This window comes from Dama dama, chromosome 22 (genome assembly GCF_033118175.1).
Source record: "Dama dama isolate Ldn47 chromosome 22, ASM3311817v1, whole genome shotgun sequence".
Lineage (NCBI taxonomy): Eukaryota > Metazoa > Chordata > Mammalia > Artiodactyla > Cervidae > Dama > Dama dama.
Window position 1 is genome coordinate 27,906,661 of NC_083702.1, and position 22,419 is coordinate 27,929,079.

Genomic DNA, 22,419 nt, shown 5'->3' on the forward strand with positions numbered 1-22,419 from the left:
CTGTCCAAGAGGCAGTGATCAAGAATATCCCCAAGAAAAAGAAATGCAAAAAAGGAAAAATGGTTGTCTGAGGAGGCCTTGCAAATAGCTGTGAAAAGAAGAGAAGCTAAAGGCAAAAGAGAAAAGGAAGATAAACTCAGTTGAATGCAGAGTTGCAAAAAATAGCAAGGAGAGAGAAGAAAGCCTTCTTCAGTGATCAATACAAAGAAATAGAGGAAAATGATAAAATGGGAAAGACTAGAGAGCTCTTCAAGAAAATTAGAAATACTAAGGGAACATTTCATGCAATTATGGGCACAATAAAGGACAGAAACGGTATGGACCTAAAAGAAGCAAAAGACATTAAGATGAGATGGCAAGAATACACAGAAGAACCGTACAAAAAAGATCTTCATGACCCAGATAACCATGATGGTGTGATCACTCACCTAGAGCCAGACATCCTGGAATGCAAAGTCAAGTGGCCCTTAGGAAGCATCACTATGAACAAAGCTAGTGGAGGTGATGGAATTCCAGTTGAGCTATTTCAAATCCTAAAAGATGATGCTGTAAAAGTGCTGCTCTCAATATGTCAGCAAATTTGGAAAACTCAACAGTGGTCACAGGACTGGAGCAAGTCAGTTTTCATTCCAATCCCAAAGAAAGGCAATGCCAAAAATGTTCAAACTACTGCACAATTGCACTCATCTCACATGGTAGCAAAGTAATGCTCAAAATTCTCCAAGCTAGGCTTCAACAGTACGTGAACTGAGAATTCCCAACATTCAAGTTGGATTTGGAAAAGGCAGAGGAACCAGAGATCAAATTGCCAACATCTGTTAGTCATTGAAAAGCAAGAGAGTTCCAGAGAAACACCTACTTCTATTTTATTGACTATGACTAAGCCTTTGACTGTGTGGATCACAACAAACTGTGAAAAATTCTTAAAGACATGGGAATACCAGACCACCTTACTTGCCTTCTGAAAAATCTGTGTGTAGGGCAAAAAGAAACAGTTAGAACCAGATACAACAATAGACTTGTCCCAAAGTGGGAAAGGAGTACATCAAGGCTGTATATTGACACCCTGTTTATTTAACTTATATGCAGAGTACATCATGAGAAACACTGTACAAGCTGGAATCAAGATTGTCGGGAGAAATGTCAATAACCTCAGAAATGCAGATGACACCAGCCTAAAAGAGCCTCTTGATGAAAGTGAAAGAGGAGAGTGAAAAAGCTGGCTTAAAACTCAACATTCAAAAAACTAAGATCATTGCATCCAGTCTCATCACTTCAAGGCAAACAGACGGGGAAACAATGGAAATAGTGACAGACTTTATTTTCTTGGCCTCCAAACTCACTGCAGATGGGGACTGCAGCCAGGAAATTAAAAGATGCTTGCTCCTTGGAAGAAAAGCTATGACCAACCTAGACAGCATATTAAAAAGCAGAGACATTATTTTGCCAACAGTGGTCCATCTATTGAAAGCTGTGGGTTTTCCGGTAGTCATGTATGGATGTAAGAGTTGGACTATAAAGAAAGCTGAGTGCCGAAGAACTGATGCTTCTGAACTTAGTGTTGGAGAAGACTCTTGAGAATCTCTTGGACTGAAAGGTTATCAAACCAGTCAATCCTAAAGGAAATTTCCTGAATATTCATTGGAAGAACTGATACTGAAGATGAAGCTCCAACGTTTGGCCGCGTGATGCAAAGAACTGACTCACTGGAAAAGATCCTAATGCTGGGAAAGATTGAAGGCAGGAGGAGAAGGGGATGACAGAGGACGAAATGGTTGGATGGCATCACCGACTCAATGGATTGCTTTGAGCAAGTTGCGGGAGTTGGAGATGGACAGGGAAGCCTGGCATGCTGCATTCCCTGGGGTCGCAAAAACCCCAGACAGGACTGAGAGACTGAACTGAACTGCAATGACTTAGAACTCTTTCTATATATTTCTGGCTTCAATTGGCAAATATTTTGTTAAGGCTATCTGCATCTGTGTTTATGAGAGACATCAGTCTGTGTTTTTCTTCTAATATTGTGGCTTGATTTTAACATTGAAATAATGCTAGCTTTATAAAATAAGTTAAGAAATGTTCCCTCTGGCTGACTCTGCATTCTGAAATAATTTGTGTAGATTTGGTTTTCTTTCTTTCTTAGATGTTTGATAAAATTTACCAACGAAACCATCTGTTTATAGAATTTTCCTTATGGGAAGGATTTATGACAAATTCGGTTTCTTCTAATTAAATAACATAGAATCATTCAAAGTTTAAAGTCATAAATTTCCCTCTAACTTTTAGTGGCATCCTATGAATTTTGATATGTTGGCCATCATCTCTTTAAATATGTCTCTCCCCCATTTTTATCTTTCCAGAACTCCAAATGCATAAATGCCTCTGACAGGTTTGGATGGCGTGTACTGGTTTTTCTTCCCACTCATTTTCCTCTTTGTGTTTTGGTAGGATGGTTTCTCTTGATCTATCTTCAATTTCACTGATACTTTACTTCACTGTGTTCAATCTGATGCTCAGATTGGTGTTCAATCAATTGAAAGAATTCTTCATCTCTAGTATCAAGTATATTCTTATATTTCTATGATTTCCACTGCCTCTTGTACATCGTTTTCACTTCTCTGCTGAAATCCCCATCTGTTCATGCCTGTCGTCTACATTTTCCACTATGTCCTGTCCCATGCTAATCATAGTTACTTAAAAGTCCTTGTCTGATTGTTCTAACATCTGGGTCATTTATTAGTTTGGTTTTGTTAGTTGTTTCATCTACTGACAATGGATTGTTATATCTTGGTTTTTTGGTATAGATCCCAATATTGTATTGAGTCCTAAACATCCCATATAGAACAATACTAGAGACTGAGGTTAATTGTATTCATACCTGGATATGGGCAATGCTCTTCTATTACACTATTTGTATGTAGAGTTGGTAAATCTAGTCTGGATTTAAGCTTTGTGTTTCGTTCTTCCTATCATCATAGTCAGGGCACTTCAGACTTCAAATTCCCCTAATGGTTCGTTACCATCACCTATACTGATTTAGAACACCTGTAATACTAGCATCTTTTTCTCTGTTCTTCAGCTTTCAACAGCCCGTTTGCCAGGTCACAGAGACGATCTCTCTCAACACTACTGTCTCTCTCCTAGTGTACTCTGCTATTGTTTATTATTCAAAATAGACTCATTTTTGTATTAAAGTAAAGGAAATTTTGAGGTAATGATCAACAACAGCCTTAGGCTGTGTTTTTGAATCTCAGGATTGGAACTGTCTGAGCATTTCTGCCTTAAAATTGGAACTTTCTGGCAGCCAAACTGTACCTTATATCTGCACTTAATCTTGTACAGGAGACAGTTTTCTGTCCTTCCTCCTAGTGGTTCCTGACTTTGGACTGGTACCCATGTGAGATCCTGGACTCCATACAGGGTCCCCAGTCTTTTCTCCAGGAACAACAGGTTTTTGCTTCAACCATTCTCTCACCAGCAAAGGATCTTAACCCGTGTCCCACTTATCCCTGTGAGGCAGGCTGTTTGCTTTTTCTCCCTTCCTCCAAAGCAAGAGATTTTTGCCTGGGCTCAGGATCACAGAAGATATCTGTCTCCTCTCGTATATATCATTTTTCTAGTATCATAAACCAGTAGCTTAGAGTTTCTGCTTCTTATAAGAGGAAGATCTACAGAAATAGGGTTTCCCCTAGAAGGCCAATGAATGGACCTTCAGTTTCCTGCACCGTCTTCATTATTTCCCCTGAACAACTGGTAGGTGTCCAAGACGAGCTTACAAATGACTGCTAACTCTCCTTGTGTCTTGAACTCCCAGATATTTCAGACTGACATGCTTGCTCACATCTAGCCTTTAAGAATCTGCTGAAATTTTGGCTGATTTATTCTTACCCTCTTATATAGTGGTCATCTCATTCTCCTGGGCTCTTCCAAAGGCCAAAGACATTTTTGTGCTCCATCTCCCCTTGGCAGGGCCTGCCACTCTGGAATTTAGTCTACTTGGTCACCTTTTGACCTCAAATCTCTAATGCAGTCAGGAAAAATTATTTCTTTGTATATTGTCTGCCTTTTTCTATTTCTGCAGTGGGTCCAAAGTTCTACATTTTAAGCTGAAATGAAACTCCAAAGACAATTTTTAATCTTTAAGGAGCAATTTATAATAGCACTAACCACTGAATCTGGAATAAAAATAATTCTAAATTCTCAATTTGTCTCCTGAATTTGATAATTAATTGAATTTGATAATTTTTAGTATGTAAACAGAAATAGAAATTAATTAAGATTTATTTTAAAAATCCTGGAAAACAGCAAGCTGTTTAAACACATTATTGCTTTGGTCTCTCTCATAGCTAAATTAAGGGAATGGGGTCGGGGACATGAAACTTAGGCTCTTAGTTTAGTTTTGTTTTCAAAAAAGATGGGGAGGAAAGTTTACCACCAATCTTCTGCAGTGTTCAAAATACGTTACAAATATGCTTAATCTCTAAAGTATTAGACTGGTGCTCCTTCAGAGTCTACATCAATTATTTCTAAGGTTAGAATATAGCACATAAAAAAACATCACAGCAGTATTGTTAGTTTTCACTAATCCATAGAGTTAGAAAGACTTTACAGTAGGCTACTTCAAACTCCTATTTAATGCAAAAATTTCCTCTAAACATCCTGATTGCCTGCACACCTGTAACATGGAAGAAGTCTCTACTCACAAGGCAGCCTACTCAATTTTGGGAAAAAATAATTCTTCCGAAATATCAAGCCAAAATGAGTTTCTCACACTGAGCCAAAATGAAATTCCCTAAATGTGCAATCGTTTGTTCTAATTTATCATTCCAGAACTTACTGTAAATCTAATTCCCTTTTTACTTGAAAGGTCATTGTATACTTGAAAGTGATTGTTTTTCCTTTTTCTTTTTTCCAAACTGAAACTTTCTAATACCTTCTATTATATTTCCTTTATGCCCATTAAACTGCAGTCTTATGGCTTATGTCTTAAAACTTTGTGTGCTCCAACTGTGACCCATACTTCCTCCTTCATCATCTAAATATTAAATGTTCTGAAATGTTATATACCCAGGTTTCCATTTTTATTTTCTCTATTTATATTTTCCTTCTGGACAATCAAATCCAATTTCTTTGTTGGGTATCACCTCTATGAAAATAACACTCAAATCTAAACTTTGTTATCTCTTGAAATCAGGGACGAATTCTTTTGTTTTATGTCTGTAGAATACTTCATGATGGATCACCCAAAGCCCTTGTGGTTTGGGGTCAGAAAAGCTTTGCATTTGCTTCTGCCTGAGTCCAGAATAGTAACAACACTGGCATTATTTTTAGCATATATTCCTGCTAAGGGTAGTGCAAATTAATACCCCATAGCTACACATAACAGTTCCTCAGGTAATCATTTTCCTTACGCAATGCCCAGGTTGACAGAGAATTCCTCAAATGTTCTCCTGGTCAGTAGGCACTGTTTTTTTCACATTTTCGCAGGTGAAAATCCAGTGTCAGGGATCTCAGTCCCAGGTCTGTCCCTTCTCCTACCTCAACCAATAGGTTTAGGTCTAAAATTTCAGCACTTGTCCCATTCTAAGCAGTAAACACCAGTATCTAAGTCCACTGACATTTTCCCAGGCTACTGACATATCCATGTTGAAGCTAATGCGCAGCTTTTAAATTCCCTCATTAAATTTCTGTCATCCACAGATTTATCCTATGTTTGTTTTGGGCTAAGCTTTGGATTTACATTTTTTCTTATGGTTCAGCTAATGTTTATATGTGTACACTGTGTGTGTGTGTGTGTAAGGTGTCCATGTTTACTCAGCCCTACAGCTGCAAGAGCTAGAACTCAGCTGCATGTCCCAACATCCAGAGGCTGAGTCTATTTGGTTTTTCCATTGGCAACTCAAGCTCTGTGTATCAAAAATATACACATATCACAATTCCACCAAAACTTCATATTTTGCCATAACTCATGGCACTCTGTCTTGGTTTTCCAAATATGAAATTTTGAAAACATCTTCAATCCAATATCCCTGTTGCACTCAATCTAGTTAGTCACCAAGTTAATTCTACAATGGCAACATTTCACTTAACATATTCTAGTAATTGTGGTGACTCAAAAATGAAATATTTATCTTTCTGAATTTTTATGCAGATCAAATGAGATAAATAGATCAGAAAAGAGGCACTACAAGACTACAATAACAGATGAAATAAATTAGTTATTTAGTGACCCAGTCAACCCAACATTTGCACTTTAACTAGTAATATTTCATGAATTTCAACAAATTCACATGTATCTCATAACTACCAAGAATGTACAAATGAAAAGCAAATTCATTCACTCAGAACCTGATACACATCTCTCTCATAGTTTTAATATTTCTTAATTTTTATCTTATTAGTTACCTGGGCATGAACAGTGTCTGATTTCTCTTATAAACCAAAAAATCTGTTTGAATGGATAAAAATGAACTAATTAAAAATGAATTAACTAAAATTTAGCCCATATTCTTTGCCAAGGACTTTTCCTATTTTACCTTATTTAACCTTAATAATAATTGTGTGTTGTGTGTTAGTTACTCAGCCATGTCTGACTCTTTGCGACTCCATGGACTGTAGCCCACCAGGCTCCTTTGTCCATGGGATTCTCCAGGCAAGAATACTGGAGTGGGTTGCCATTTCCTTCTCTAAATAATAATAATTAATTTTTATTTAATAATCATAAGTAATTACTATTGTTCCAATTCTACAGATGAGGGAATTCAGATCCACGGAAGTTAAATAATTTTGATAATGGCCATACGTAGAATAGGACAGAATCAGGATTTTATCACATGTAACCCTATTGCAGAGCTGGAAATAGAATTTATTATTTCTTTCAGAAGAGTATATTCATATCATATTAATAGTTGGATTGCTCTCTTTGGGAAAAATTTGATGCGTTAAGTCCAGTGTCAAATGTGATACTCAACACTAACCTCAGTTCAGATTATATACATTTGCTGAGCTCTAACTTTCTGGTTCTGGAGAGTACATATCTTCCAATTTAATAATAAAGTAGCTCTTCTGGCAGCCACATCAGTGTGGACTCATTTATTTCACACATAAATAAAATAACTGAGCTTTTTCCACATGCATTAGTAATAAATTTTTCTTCCCATGTTATAACTGAGTAGTTATATTTTCTTCATCTGTGAAGACTTAATATCCAAGAACCCAATTAAGTTCATTTTTTTGTTTGTCTTTTGTTTTGTTTTGTTTTGTTTTTAGCTCACTAATCAAGTCTGTTGACAATTTTGGAATCCTGATTGTCTCTTTCATAGTATTAATTAGCCATTCTTTCTAGGTTTTTGTCAACAGTTTTCAATGTTTATAAAATCATTATAAAAGGTACTGGAGATATATTAAAAAGCTTTGTTCTTCCACAAAAGACACAAAATGATATTCTTAATATAATACCCACTTTTTTGTCTTTATATTGATAATATTTTGATAAGAAAATGATCTAGAATAAGTAGAGTTAAAATCTTTTGTATTATGAATTCATATCTTTGTGTGAAAAAAAATTTTTCCATCTCTTTTGAAATAAACTCCATTGAAATTCTCCATTGGAATGACTGATTCTAGACTTGATAGAGCTAATGTGTTTTGAAAAGCCAACTTTATTAGTGATATAGATAAAATACATTAAAATGTTATAGAGTTAAAAATGATTAGCAAAGGATTAAAGAAAAAAAGAGATTTCTCAACAATCACTGATAAAAAATAAAAAAGAATAAGGTCAAAATATGGCAGTTTTTTTTTTTTAAATGAAAGCTAAGTTTAAGAACATGTGAAACCTCAGAAATTAAAAAAAAAATAAAATAAAAGCTCTTAGAACTATGACACAAAATCTGTGTATAGCTATCTTAAGCAGAGACAGTAATTTTGATTTTAAGAATAGTTGGTCATTTCTGTGGACTGTACTTGTCATCAGTGATTTTATTTTTGAAACATCATAAGCTTAAAATACAATATAATCAAATGATTACCTAACACCCCCAGTACCAAACTTCATTGTCCCAAGTTTGTTCTGAACTCTGATTTTTAATAATTTTGCCCTTGTGTACAGTGCTTACAAAAATAAATGTATTCTGCACTCTACACAGATCTGCTATAACTTGTCTGGTTTTCCAAGTATTTTGCAGGAGCCAGAGACTTTCAGTCTCTCTCTCTGTCTCTGTCTCTTCTCTCGCCCATTTTATATCAGATAATGTTAGAGTTGATATATATCAACCAGGACTGATAGTCTTAGTTTTCAGCATTCACTCAATGCAAATCATGCTTAGATCACAGGGTAACCAGTCCTGAGAATCTTTTGCATGGAAACAATCATTTTTTATTCCATTTCCTCTTCCTAGGTAGAGAGGTAGTTTAAATATATATTAGTGTCCTCTTGATTTCAATAAACTAAAAGGTATCAATCTTTTCATCTACAGCAAAATGTGGATAATGTTATCGAAGAAGTAAAAAATATATGCAGTGTTCTGGGATGTGTGGAGACCAAACAAATTACAGATGCTGTAAATGAACTAAATCTTATTCTTCAGAGAAAAGCAAAGGTAAATACATTCATTTATTACACAATTATTTTAAACCTGAGTTCAATAATTAATTAAGGAGAGTGAAAGACTTTTGACTAACTGGTACATACGTATGTGTGTGTGTATGTGTGTGCATGTGTTGCTGTTCATATATATATCAATCATTTGGGGGTAATGAAAACCTAATTCTATTATACCCAAATGATTTCATTAAAAGGAAATTTCTTATACCTTCAAAGTGTAACTACAATATAACCTTCAAATGAGACTGAAATCTACCCTACAATCCTACCTAGATGATTGTTGCTTATATAATAATATTCACAGGCAAGTGTTTGTATTGACTATTAATGGCTCTCATGCACACCAGTGTATGCAGAGGCAGGCACCCATGCTTGCTTGAACAAGCATTTATGCAGAAAAGAAGAGATCAGTTTTTGTTATTTTTTTTGTTGAATTTTCAAGGCATACTGCTTTGATGGTCTCACATTCTATAATGATTTCCTGGTTTTTCCATTTATAAAAGTGAGCACTATATGATTTTTTTTTAAATCTCAGAAATCTGATGTAGATTATATGTGATTATTGCCTAAGAAAAAGATTAGGACATCTGGTTACAATGAATTGTTCAGTCTTGTTACTAGGTTAGCAAGTGACAAAGTCAAAAAGATATGATACTGCTGATGATAATAACTAATACTTGATAGTGACTTGCAATAGTATCTTCACTTATATATTACTTCATTTCATTTAATTTTTATTTTATTTCAGTTAATCCTCACAGCAATACTTTGAAGCTGGTATTTTACTGTTTATTTTAGTATTAAAATCTGATGCTTAGAGTGCTGTGTATAGAGGATTAATAAGCAGCAAAATAGAAATGTGAGCTCAGGCCTCTAAACACACTTCAGTACATATGAAACTTCATAAAAGAGAGTGACTGCAAGCACTCCTTATCTGTATGGATAGGAAGAGCATAGATTCTATTACCTTGAATGCCCCAGTCTTGAAATGTCAAAAAGACTGATTTACAAAGTTGACAATTATACTAATATATATAAATTGTCATACTTATTGTTTCAAATAGGTGACTTGGTAAAAAGCAGTAATTTCTTAGTATTGGACATCCCATGTCTTTTTTTTCCCTCAAGTGCAATTGCTTTACAATGTTGTGTTAGTTTCTGCTATACAAGGAAGTGAATCAGCTATGTGTATACATGTTCACTGAATCAGCTATATGTATACATATGTCTCCTCCCTCCTGAGTCTCCCTCCTACTCTCCCATCTCACCCTTTTAAGTCATCACAGAGCACCAAGCTGAGCTCCCTATGATATGCAGCAGCTTCTCACTAGCTATTTACACATGGTAGTGTATATCTGTCAATGCTACTCTCTCAATTCATCTCCTCCTCTCCTTCGCAATCGCCCACCCCTGCCCCAATCCATAAGTCTGTTCTCTACATTTATGTCTCTCTTCCTGCCCTGCAAATAGGTTCATCAGTACCATTTCTCTTGATTCCATGTGCTTAGTTGCTCAGTCATGTCCGACTCTTTGCGACCCCGTGGACTGTAGCCCAGCAGGCTGCTCTGTCCGTGGCAATTCTCCAGGCAAGAATACTGGAGTGGGTTCCCATGCCTTCCTCCAGGGGATCCTCCCAACTCAGGGATGGAATCCAGGTCTCCCACATTGCAGGACGATTCTTTACCATCTGAGCAACCAGGGAAGCCCAAGAATACTGGAGTGGGTAGCCAATCCCTTCTCCAGGGGATCTTCCCAACCCAGGAATCGAACTGGGGTCTCCTGAATTGCAGGCGTATTCTTTACCAGCTGAGCTACCAGGGAAGCCTGCTAGATTTCATACATACGTGTTAATATATGGTATTTGTTTTTGCCCCTATGTCTTATTATAAATAATTACAGTTGTGTTTTTTGCAATCATATGTAATAAATCCAGAATTGTAAATACCCTATTTGCATTACATGAACAGTGACAGTGATGACTGAGGAGCAAAGCTGTCATACCAACAAAAGATTTTACAACAGCTAAAGTTAACTTACGATAACAAGCGAGAGTTAACTTGCAACAAGTTATTCATTTCTCTTGGATTACCACGTTTTGGAGATAATACAAATACCTAGAGCTGGTAACAAAATACAAAAAGCATAGGGTCATGCAGAGATGATTTGAATTTGAGATCTGCCACTTTCCAGGTGAATATACTTTGGAAAACTAATTAACTTCTCTAAGTTTCAATTTTCCTCATCTCTAAAACAGAAAAAGAAAACAGAATTTGCAGGGTTCTTGTATCACAAATAACATTAACAAATGGGCCAGATGATAGTGCATTTTGAGTGGCTCAGCAGTAAAGAATCTGTCTGCAGTGGAGACCACCTACAATGCAGGAGATGAAGCTTCAATCCCTGGGTTGGGAAGATCCCCTGGAGAAAGAAATGGCAAACCAGTCCAGCATTCTTGCCTAGGAAAACTGATGGACAGAGGAGTGTGGCAGGCTACAGTCCATGAGGTCACAAACAGACACAATCTAGCACGTAAACCACTACCACCCATTATTATTAGTGGAAGTAGTAGAGATGATGCTATAGTAGTTTTTTTATAACCTTCCTCATGAGTCCAAGATGAAGAGTTTAATTCACCCAAGTACCACTAAGTACTGTCTTATCTCTGGACCATTGGTTATAGCCAACCTCATGGCAAATGCTAGAGTAGGAAACCAGATACATGAATGTGGACACATGTCTTCCCATCTGTTAAGACCACTTGGCTGTTCTTCAGTTTTTATGTCCTGCTCTCAGTAAATCAGTGGAAACAAACAAATGATCAAAGAAGGAGGAAAATCTAATTTTAGGATGAAGCACTTCAAATGCTGTTAAAGTAGCACTTTAATAAAAAAAAAAAAGCTTTTTAAAGAAAAGGCTTTCTTTAAACATCCATTTTCTGAAACTCCCTAGATAAAAAAAAAAAAAATGACAGTTTTCTCAAAAATATCAAACTTTCAACATATCTGAAGCAAAAGAATCCTTCAAGGAGAAACAAAGTATTTCCTAGGAAAATATGGACAATTACAATAATCAAGAGAAGCCCATATCATATTTCACATTTCTTCTATACTTATGAGCACTAAATTGTATGTGACTATTCATGCATAGAAATGAAGAAAAGAATTGACATTTACCAGTTTTATTTCATATATGTCAAGAATCAAGATAAATAGTTGAATATCCCCAAGTAAACAGATTCTGCTTGAGTACATTTTGAAAATTATCTTATTCAACATCATTCAGATATTTTGTCCATCCCTTTTCTCAATGCATCTTAACTATAAGCTGACCTATATAAGAAAATCAGCACAAGTAGTAAGTATATTTTACATTATTTCTGTAGTAACCAACTAATAATTTGGCTAATAATGCCAAAGTAATTCAATCTAACCACCCACCATAAACCTAAAACTAAAAAAACACTGAGAAATATGTCTTCTGCCAACAAACTCAAATTTCAAAGCTGTCCTTTTTCTTGGCTGCATTTTTAGGTCAACTAGCAAAACACTATTTCCTGCCATACCGGGAAGTAATTATTTACTAAATTTAAATTTTGGCAAAATGAAGAATTATATCACGAATGCAGTTGTACTCCATCTATAGTTCATGCTCCCACCTAGCACTGGAAACAATTTTCCATTCTTTAGAATTATATTCCAGAAGCTCACATAATATATTTCCATTAAATATGCAATAAACAAACTACAAATAAAAAATACAGTCTTACACACTGTGCTGTAGGTGGGTGTCATGGTGATTTTAAAATACAAGTTTACATTTCTGAATAAACTGAATTCTAGTTAAGTCATGGTGACGTGTTTAACAATCTCACCCACAAAGCTGGAGTAAAGATCTCATGTGTTCAGCTTAGTAGTTGAATCTATGCTCAGATGACCTATTTTGCCTAAGAGAAATGCTTCTGAGAAGGTTCATGTGAATGATACTCTTCAATGAAAAGTTATATGTTTAATTACATTCTAAACATGACAGAAGACTTTTCTCTCTAAAAAGAATACTCTAGCAAGTTCCTTGTTACAGGAAAACTATTATTCCCTAGTTTGTTTGTTTGAGAAATCAAGCTTTTCGTTAATTGAATTTCCTTCAAAGCAAACTTGTCAAAGCAAAATTTCAAAAAAAAATTAAGTGTTAATTAAAATGGATCTTGTTAGAAAACTGAATTTGCTTTTGGACTCAAATGTAACTTTTAGTGAATCTGTGAATCACCTACCTTATATAGTTTTCATGATAATGAAGTTATAGCCAGTAAATTCTAAACCACTAAAGTAACCCCAGATGTACAATAAACATAAACAAACAAGCAAATAAAAATCACCATGCTAATGGATACAAACTTAAATGATAATGAAAAACACAAATTTCAGATAGTATTTTTTTTTAATTCAGGATACAATCTCAAGTGTTTGACTACCAGTTTCTCTTTTTAATCCTACAAAATAAAGAAATGAAACTATACAGTGAATCTGTATGATTTTTTTAAGCCTGTATCTAAGCGACTGTTAAAATAAGAACTGAAAACACTAAACAGAGAAAATGACAAAACTTTTATACTAAAATATCAGTCTCCGTTGTGGAAAGGGGATTGGATTTTGCGACCATCTGTGGGTGTGTGCTGAGTTGCTTCAGTCATGTCCGACTCTTTCCGACCCTGTGGACTGTAGCCCGCCAGGCTCCTTTGTCCATGGGATTCTCCAAGAAAGAAACTGGAGTGGGTTACCATACTCTCATCCAGGGGATCTTCCCCACCCACGGATCAAACCTGGGTCTCCTGCATTGCAGGCAGATTTTTTTACTGTCTGAACCACCAGAAGCTATTTTGCCCCCAGGCAATATCTGCAGAACTGTTCAAATAATACTAAGAAACCTGAGTTTATGCTAGAAATCTTTTTCCCTGAATCAAATAACAAAGATTGCTGATTATGACAGTTAGAAGACCTTTCTTTCATCTTAAAATTTAGATTTCCTGTTTAGTAAGTAATATTGATATATATGACACCAAGAAATGCATTTTCTTTTTATCATGGCAGAGAAATTTATGTATGTAGATTGTGGACATTATTGGTTTGGTTTTCCAAATTTGTTTTCCGAATAACAAGTGTATCTTTGGACCTATTTTTCTTTTTCAGAATCTTCATCAAAATTCAGACACTTCAGCAAAAGGTAAAACATACGTGCATCCAAATATTTTTTAAATAAACAATTTCTAAAGCCAAAAATAATTTAATTTTTCCAAATATGGTGATAACACACAAAAAAATATTTTTGAGGGAAAAAACTTTTGCTAAAACTCTTTTTATTGACGGTAGCAATTATTCTACAAGTGAATAAAAATCCACTGCCTTTGAGCCTGAGATTTTTTAAAAAATAAAGTCAAGAAAGCTATAAAAATAAAAGGAATTCTGAAAATGCCCTTATTATCATTCTAAGAAAAAATAAAATTTTATTTAACTAATGATATTCTGATGTAGGAGAAGTCAGAAATGTAGCAGATGTCTTTCTTCAAGGTCATTAATTTCCATTTTAAAATCAAGCTCTATTTGAAACACCAACTTAATGTATCAGGCAGGAGGATTTGGTTCTGAAATATTTAAGTGTTTGCAGAAGCTCTGAGCCTACAAAACTGTAAGCCACAGGAGGACTGGGCCTCTGTTGAAAAGGGTAGATAGTGTGGTGTGCAGCAGTGAGTCTGGCTTCTGGAATCAGGCAGAACTGGTTTTGAATTCCAACTGCCCATTTTTTGACTATGATAGTAAAGAATGAAACTCTCTGATCCTCAGTTTTCCTAATATGAATAAAGGATAAGACAGTATGTAAAGTGCAGGATGTGGTCAAGATTGCTCTTGTTTGCACTGGCAGATCGTATTTAGCTTATGAACACTTCTGAGTATCTTAAAGGAAATAATCTGACTCACAGATGTTCAACTAACACTGTCAAAGGCGACAGTGAAAACACAAACAATAACTCTGACCTGCTCTCTATACCCTTAGTGGTTTTCAGTAGAAAGTTATGTATAGCAGGATATCCTGTCAATCCTAATTCCCACCACTCAAAAGAATATACAGTAAGTCCCCTACACAGGAACCTTCAAGTTGCGAACTTTGAAAGATGCAAACGTTTGTTCAGGCATGAGTGAAACTGCAGCTTGCCCTCCATCTCCTACTGCTCATGATTCTTCAGCTCCACTATCTCCCACCTCCTCCTCTCCATCTCCAGTCAGTAACTCTTCTCATCTGTCCACTTGACGTCAGTCTCTGTACACCAGCAGTTGGACTGTACTACTGTACTTTTCAAGGCACTGTACTATCAGATTAAAAATGTTTTTGTTTGCTTTTTATATGTTATTTGTGTGAAAAGCATTATAAATCTATTACAGTACAGAACTATATAGCTGATTGTGTTAGCTGGGTACCTAGGCTAACTTTTTTGGACTTACAAACAAATTGGGCTTACAAATGCACTCTCAGAACTGAACTCATTCATATATAGAGGACTTACTGTATTCAATACATAGGAAGAACTCCCCCACTTCACATCACAGAGGAAAACAGGATAGCAAAGGGTAAGGGCAAAAAACCTGTGCTAGTGCAAAAATCCCTATTCCAAGCATTCACATAATAAAACTCCAGAGCACCACCAAGGAAGGGAAGAGATAGACACCCCCTAACAATCTCCCTAGCACAGAGTACAAGTAAAAGATGAGGAATGAATAAGCCAGAGTTATGCCTATATGAAACTGGCCTTTTCTTCCTTTCTATTAGGAAGGAATGTTGGAATAAACTCCTCTCATCCTATGTTCTTCAGGGGTCAGGATATGAGAGTCCACAAAACTGCAAGAAATGTTCCCAGGGATTTATAATCCACGCTAAGTCATCACAGAAAAGGAATTAATTCTGGATTAAAAATTCTCCATCTGCAGCTCTGATAAACTTTTCATAAATCATACTTCTCATTCTACAAGATAAATATATTTTTCTAGTATTTTATTATGTAGAAACACCTCACAGTAGTTTAAAAAGCAGAAAGGAAGAGTGCTGAAATGACAGCAAAATGAAATGAACATTTGCCAGTACATGCATGCAGTTGCTTTCTATTTAAGTACTCTGAAATAAAAGTCTAGAACCCTCTTTACACAAAATGTTGATCTAACAATAAGCTACTATTATTGATGATTCTGATTCTCATACTTAATATTCTTATGGATTCTCTGCAATATACTTTGAAGCTAAGAGATCTGATCATACCTGTGCTCTACACCAGCATTCATTAAATCTGGCATGTTGCCTGTTTGTGTAAACAAAGTTTATTTGGAACATGAAAAACAAACCAGATTTTAATACAGATTATGTTTGCAAGGAAAACACAGACTTCACTGAACAGAAGTACAGAAAGTGACAAAGAGCAACAACACAGAGACTATTTTCCATTCAAAAGTACATTAGAATAAAGTCATGTACTCTTACTCCTTCATTTCCATAAAAAGGCAAACAAAACATTCTAATTAATGCATTTTAATCACCTATATATTGCCATTGCTTATTTCCTGTTACTACAAGTCTTTTCTCATTGCAATCAGGTACAATAAAGATTTTCCCATATTTCACCAATCTCTATCCTACCTTAAAGAAGCAAATTCTAACCTAGAACTGTATTTCTGCAAAAAAGTAAAAAGTGGAGCTTGAGTAATTAGCCCAATAATTAAGATTCTCTAAAATATGTGCTGGGGCTTGAATTAATGAGATCTCATCTAATTCAACTTTATGGTTTATTTTAACATGCATTCAATTGCACAAGATTGGGAATTATTAACAAGAAGTCTGTACTTCCTGCTTCAGAATACAATTTGGAGACCAGAGAAACAAGATGTTTTTATAAATTTATAATTCTCTGCCTCCTGTTGTTCAGGAGAAACCCTGTTGGTTGGCCTCCAGAGTTTGATGAGGCCTCTTTAAAGACTATTTTTATGAGCCTTTCCTCTTCTGTTTCATTAATTGCTACTGCTGATTTCTCAGAGAATTTTAATTAGAGCTCTTTCACTCTGCTTGTCACCTCAGGCTGTTTCAACAAAGGGCACAATTTTAGAAACACAGCAAGTGAGTAGAACTTGGCCATCTCATAAATTTTGTACAAATTTATGAATAACTAAGTGAATAATAGCATGTGTTGGACAACAACAACAAAATGTTTAATTATGGGCAGAGCTACTGAGGGACAGGATGTGGAAGAAGCTCCTTGCAGAAGCTGGCCTCTTTCCTGGGCAATGGAACACGGCTTACATACTATTGGAGGAAGCGTCTAGCTCATTCTGTCAATTTCTTGAAACAACTAAGAACCAAAAGAATCTGCCCACAATGCAGGAGACCCCAGTTGGATTCCTGGGTTGGGAAAGACACCCTGGGGGAGGGCACAGCAACACACTCTAGTAATCTTCACTGGAGAATCCCCATGGACAGAGGTATCTGGTGGGCTACAATCCATGGGGTTGGAAGGAGTTCTTTCTCTACAGCTGAGCAACGAAGCACAGCACAGAAGAACCAAAAAGCAATTTCCATTTTGGAAACTACTTATGAGAAAGTGCATGTGTCTCAAAAAAACAATAATACTGTGTGATGTGACTCCACACTGAATACGCTTATGCCAAATTTGTGACTTGTTCCACTCATCATCTTTTTATCTTTATTATAATTATTATTATTATTATTATTATTGGTCAAACTGCACGGTTGATAGGATCTTAGCTCTAATCTCCTGCAGTTTAAGTGTCCGGATTCTTAACTACTGGACCACCCGGGAACCCCACCCCCACACTTGGCCCCTTTCATAATCTTAATGGACATTTCTTTTTCTACAACTCAAAATATAAAAACCTTTAAAATATGGTACAGTGTGTGGATCACAATAAACTGTGGAAAATTCTGAAAGAGATGGGAATACCAGACCACCTGACCTGCCTCTTGAGAAACCTGTATGCAGGTCAGGAAGCAACAGTTAGAACTGGACATGGAACAACAGACTGGTTCCAAATAGGAAAAGGAGTACATCAAGGCTGTATATTGTCACCCTGCTAATTTAACTTATATGTAGAGTACATCATGAGAAACGCTGGGCTGGAAGAAGCACAAGCTGGAATCAAGATTGCTGGGACAAATATCAATAACCTCAGATATGCAGATGACACCACCCTTACGGCAGAGAGTGAAGAGGAACTAAAAAGCCTCTTGAAGAAAGTGAAAGAGGAGAGTTAAAAAGTTGGCTTAAAGCTTAACATTCAGAAAACTAAGATCATGGCATCTGGTCCCATCACCTCATGGGAAATAGATGGGGAGACAGGGGAAACAGTGTCAGACTTCATTTTGGGGGGCTCCAAAATCACTGCAGATGGTGACTGCAGCCATGAAATTAAAAGATGCTTACTCCTTGGAAGGAAAGTTATGACCAACCTAGATAGCATATTAAAAAGCAGACATTACTTTACCAACAAAGGTCCATCTAGTCAAGGCTATGGTTTTTCCAGTGGTCATGTATGGATGTGAGAGTTGGACTGTGAAGAAAGCTGAGTGCCGAAAAATTGATGCTTTTGAACTGTGGTGTTGGAGAAAACTCTTGAGAGTCCCTTGGACTGCAAGGAGATCCATCCAGTCCATCCTAAAGGAGATCAGTCCTGGGTGTTCATTGGAAGGACTGATGCTGAAGCTGAAACTCCAGTACTTTGGCCACCTCATGCAAAGAGTTGACTCATTGGAAAAGACCCTGATGCTGGGAGGGATTGGGGGCAGAAGGAGAAGGGGGCGACAGAGGATGAGATGGCTGGATGGCATCACCGACTGGATGGGCATGAGTTTTAGTAAACTCCTGGAGTTGGTGATGGACAGGGAGGCCTGGTGTACTGCGATTCATAGGGTCGCAAAGAATCGGACATGACTGAGCGACTGAACTGAACTGAAGTAAAATAAAATGTTATGAGAATTTTTTAAAAATCACAGCAGATCTTGAGAACATAAGATCTGAGGATGCACTTGTTCTGACAATGTCTCCTCAGCTGCCAAGGGCTTGGCCACCTCACTCTTCTGGGCTGTGGTCTTGGGGACTCACGGCTGCACATGACCCAGCCGCCTGAAGGGTGGGAGAGGCGGGAGGGAGGAGGAGGAAGGAGCCCGCCCTGGACCTGGCATTCGGGACCCCATCTGGGACAGGTGAGCACCACCAGCCCTGCTCAACCAGTGGACTAAGAACCTGCAATCCGGAGAGCGAGAACAGGCATTCAGGCCGGACCACTCCAAAGCCAAGGCCACACAGCCCTACTCTGCAATTGACACTCCCAGTACCACGTGGACGACTCGCTTGAAAAGGCCCGCACTCTGACCGCAGAGTCGCGAACCAAAACTAACTGGTGTCCGACTGGCAAGCTTGGGGTTGAAATGGAGGGAAATTGTCCATCGGTCTGTCCCTCGCGCTACAGAAACCTCAGTCATCATCTGCGAACACCTGCCAGGCGTCTGTAAACTTAGCTCATCCCTGCTGGGGAAAGGCTGCCAGTCGAGGCCGACCAGCTCCTGTCTCGGCCCTTTTCCTCCGGGAAATGGAGGCTGTACGGTAACCCGAGACGGAAGTCGGATGGAGGCTGACTTCTGGAGCAGCAATGGGCGGAGGCCTAGCATCAGGAGGAAGGGGAGAGAACCTTCTGCCTTTACCCACACAGGCTGGCTCCGCCCATCCCTCCGCCAGGGCTCCATTACGTTCTCCGTGGTCCCGCCCAGAAGCCGAGGATTGCTAAGGATGTTTAGAAGCATGGGCTTCAGGCCTCCGGACAAGGTGTCTCCCTCCCAAGGACCGCCTGGAGGGCCGGCTCTCCTCCGGGAGGCTCTTCTCCGCAGCCCGGCGTCCAGTCCCCACGTGGGAACCGCCTCCAAGAACACTGTTTCTCCCCTCTGTCTTCCCCGCACTGGCGGCACTGCCTTTTCATTTAATTTCTCCAGAACAAGGCGGCCGAAAAGTAGAAATATCTGAAATTTGGCATTTCGGTACATAATTCTGGCCCAGGCATTTCCGTACGTATTTCTGGCCCAGGATGGATAGAGGAACGCATGGTTTTCTGCCTCACTCTCGTCTACCAAGACCCACCTGTGGAATTTAAGGAGACCTTTGGGGGGGATTGGACAAAGCCCCGAAGTACCAAGGGGTCTTGTTCACGACCACAGAAGCCTTGCGACCCCTGACCTTCGAGACTTGTCAGCAAAGTCAGGCATGCGTGACTCAGAGTAGGAGGGCTCCATTCATAACACTTCATATTACACTTATCTCTTAAAACCCTTTGTCACTTAAATATTTGTCCATTAAAGTTTCCTCTTCTAGGTAAAAAAGGAATAATTTTTAAAATACAATTTTTTACGTGAGATTATTCACCTAACTTCTGAAACAACATAGTTGAATATTAAAAATAATTGCAGGTCATGAGCATCTTAGGATTTTCGATGCATTGACTACTGCATACCAAATGTCAGCAGTGAGTGTTTTTCACCTGCCCTGTTAAGGGTCTGACAGCGAATCCTACCCGGGGATGACATTCATCATCCTCAGGTTTCTCCATCCTAATGGCGCCAGATTCGTATCAAAGTCCACCAGTTCTGCCTAGTCTATTTCATCAGCCTCTTCTGCTCCTTCCCACTCAGGTTGGAGTTTGCCCAGCAAAGAGGGCTTAACGAGAGGGAGAATACCATTCTCAGAAAAATTTACCTTAAATTTAATGATCAGGGGACGCTTTTCATGTGCTCTAAGGTAAATTGGCATGACATCTAGCAGACATTTCAAAACTATTGGTCCCTGTACTTAGTCATTTTTCTTCATTTTTTTCTTCATTTTTTTCTTCCTTCACGACAAGTCACTTTTAGGATAATCAGTAGACTCCCTACAAATAACTAATGGTAAAACTCCAGCAAGGCTTCGATTTTGAAGAAATATACTAAATGTCATAAATCTTTTTTCTAAACTTACCTCGGATCCTAGCCATGTACTAGCACTCTTTTTATGGCACCATAATGTGTATGATTAGTCTTCAGTTAATGGCACAGATAGCATAATCAAACTTATTATAATTAATTCCTTAGATGGAGTTTGTTTAAAGTAGGGATAAACCACACAGAAAACATGTCCCTTGTCTGAACATTAATTCTAAACAATAATAATCTAGACCAAAATTTTTCTGAATTATAGTTGAGCAGAATGCCAAATTGATAACCCAGAATTATGATTTGTGATTAAAGGCTGCGCTTCCCAAATTTATGCAATTGAAGAAATGAAAGCTTATTAATTACACTATAGCAGCTACCCCAGGCTGCATACAGAGGCACAGATGGCTAATTGGCTTCAGTTGGTAGAGGGTCATTTTAATTCAATTTTCTTTAAATTTTGTTATAAAAAGTTTCAAAGCTGTAAAGAATGGTTTGTGATAAATATGACCCTTCACAGATGACCTAGTTTCTACCCCTCTCCCCGCCCTCTCCCCAGGTTTGATAGAGAAAGTGACAACTGAACTATCCACATCCATCTATCAGCTAATTGATATCCATTGCAGCAGCTTCTATGCAGATTTCCAGCCTCTACATGCACCTCTGTATAGAGTCTCCTGTGAAAATCTTGGGGTCCCTTCCCACCTTAGCTTCACAGTGTATGCAGCTCACAGTATTCCAGAAACCTGGGTGCACAGGTGAGTAGTGATGCCTTTTCCACAAAAGGGTTAATTAGTTTTGTGTAGCTTCTAGTTGAGTATAATTTGCCTTGTTCTTATTTGCAGAAGCAAGTATTTCATCTTGAAATTTAATCAGCATGGATGTATCCGTGTTCTTAAAATCATTCACACTTTTATTTCCAGTCCAGTGCACATTCCTTTTCTCTCAAGTCTTCTCCCATTCTCCTATTAAAAATAACTGCATGTTGTCAATATATCATAACAGAAACAGAAAATGCCCATCTTCACATAGTGATTGCCCTAAATTTTTCATTTTTTATGTTTGAGTTTAAATGACTGATGCCAATTAACACAGGGTGAGAATGTGCACACACATACAAGGAGTTGGAGAATATTTAAAAATAGAAAGAAATCACTTTGAGCCCTATCAAGTTGTGAGCAGTAAATATTTTGTGAGATTAGTACCTTGATAAAGTGAAAATTAGCCAAGAGTTACTTGAGTTACAATAGAAATTAACCACAATTATGCATGGAACATTGCCAGGTTTGAGGTTAATTCTGCTATGTACTATTTTCTTGAGTAACATAATTAGAGTAATATTATAATAATTATTTTAAATTCCTTATGGATTAAATCTGTAAGAGAATACTGATTAAATAAAATTAAAGGTGATAAGAGAATAGTAATTTTCTAATGGATTTATTGCACCCACTGCACTTAGCATCTCAAAGAAAGGCTAAAAGAAACAGTTTTAGCTAAAAGAGAAATAACTTTTATCTTGGTCTGTATTTTTGCAAATGGAAACTGTGCAAAATTTATGAGTCAATTATAATGAAAATTTTACCTTTGTATGTAAAAAAGAAAAACGGCTATCTATGTATCTCACATAAACATTCTTTAAAACCCATGGGATGATTCTTTTACACTTTTTCTCTTTCTTAATTTTATGAAGTATTTTAGGAGGATGATGTATAATGTAACAAACTGCTACTAAAATGTTTTCATAATTTTTAAACCTTTAGTATATCCTTATTGATTCTAATTCACCTGGAAAAACCATGTAGCCAGATAAA

The 22,419-nt window shown here is 37.3% G+C and overlaps 1 protein-coding gene across 1 annotated transcript in view; it reads left to right on the top strand.

Moving 5' to 3' along the window:
• PIK3C2G (phosphatidylinositol-4-phosphate 3-kinase catalytic subunit type 2 gamma) overlaps positions 1 to 22,419 on the top strand; it is a 410,590-nt gene that overhangs the window by 81,132 nt on the left and 307,039 nt on the right. Inside the window, exons 9-11 of the mRNA XM_061124127.1 lie at positions 8,478 to 8,600; positions 13,789 to 13,822; positions 21,165 to 21,363. Coding sequence (XP_060980110.1) covers positions 8,478 to 8,600; positions 13,789 to 13,822; positions 21,165 to 21,363 — 356 coding nt within the window. The remainder of the gene's footprint in view (positions 1 to 8,477; positions 8,601 to 13,788; positions 13,823 to 21,164; positions 21,364 to 22,419) is intronic.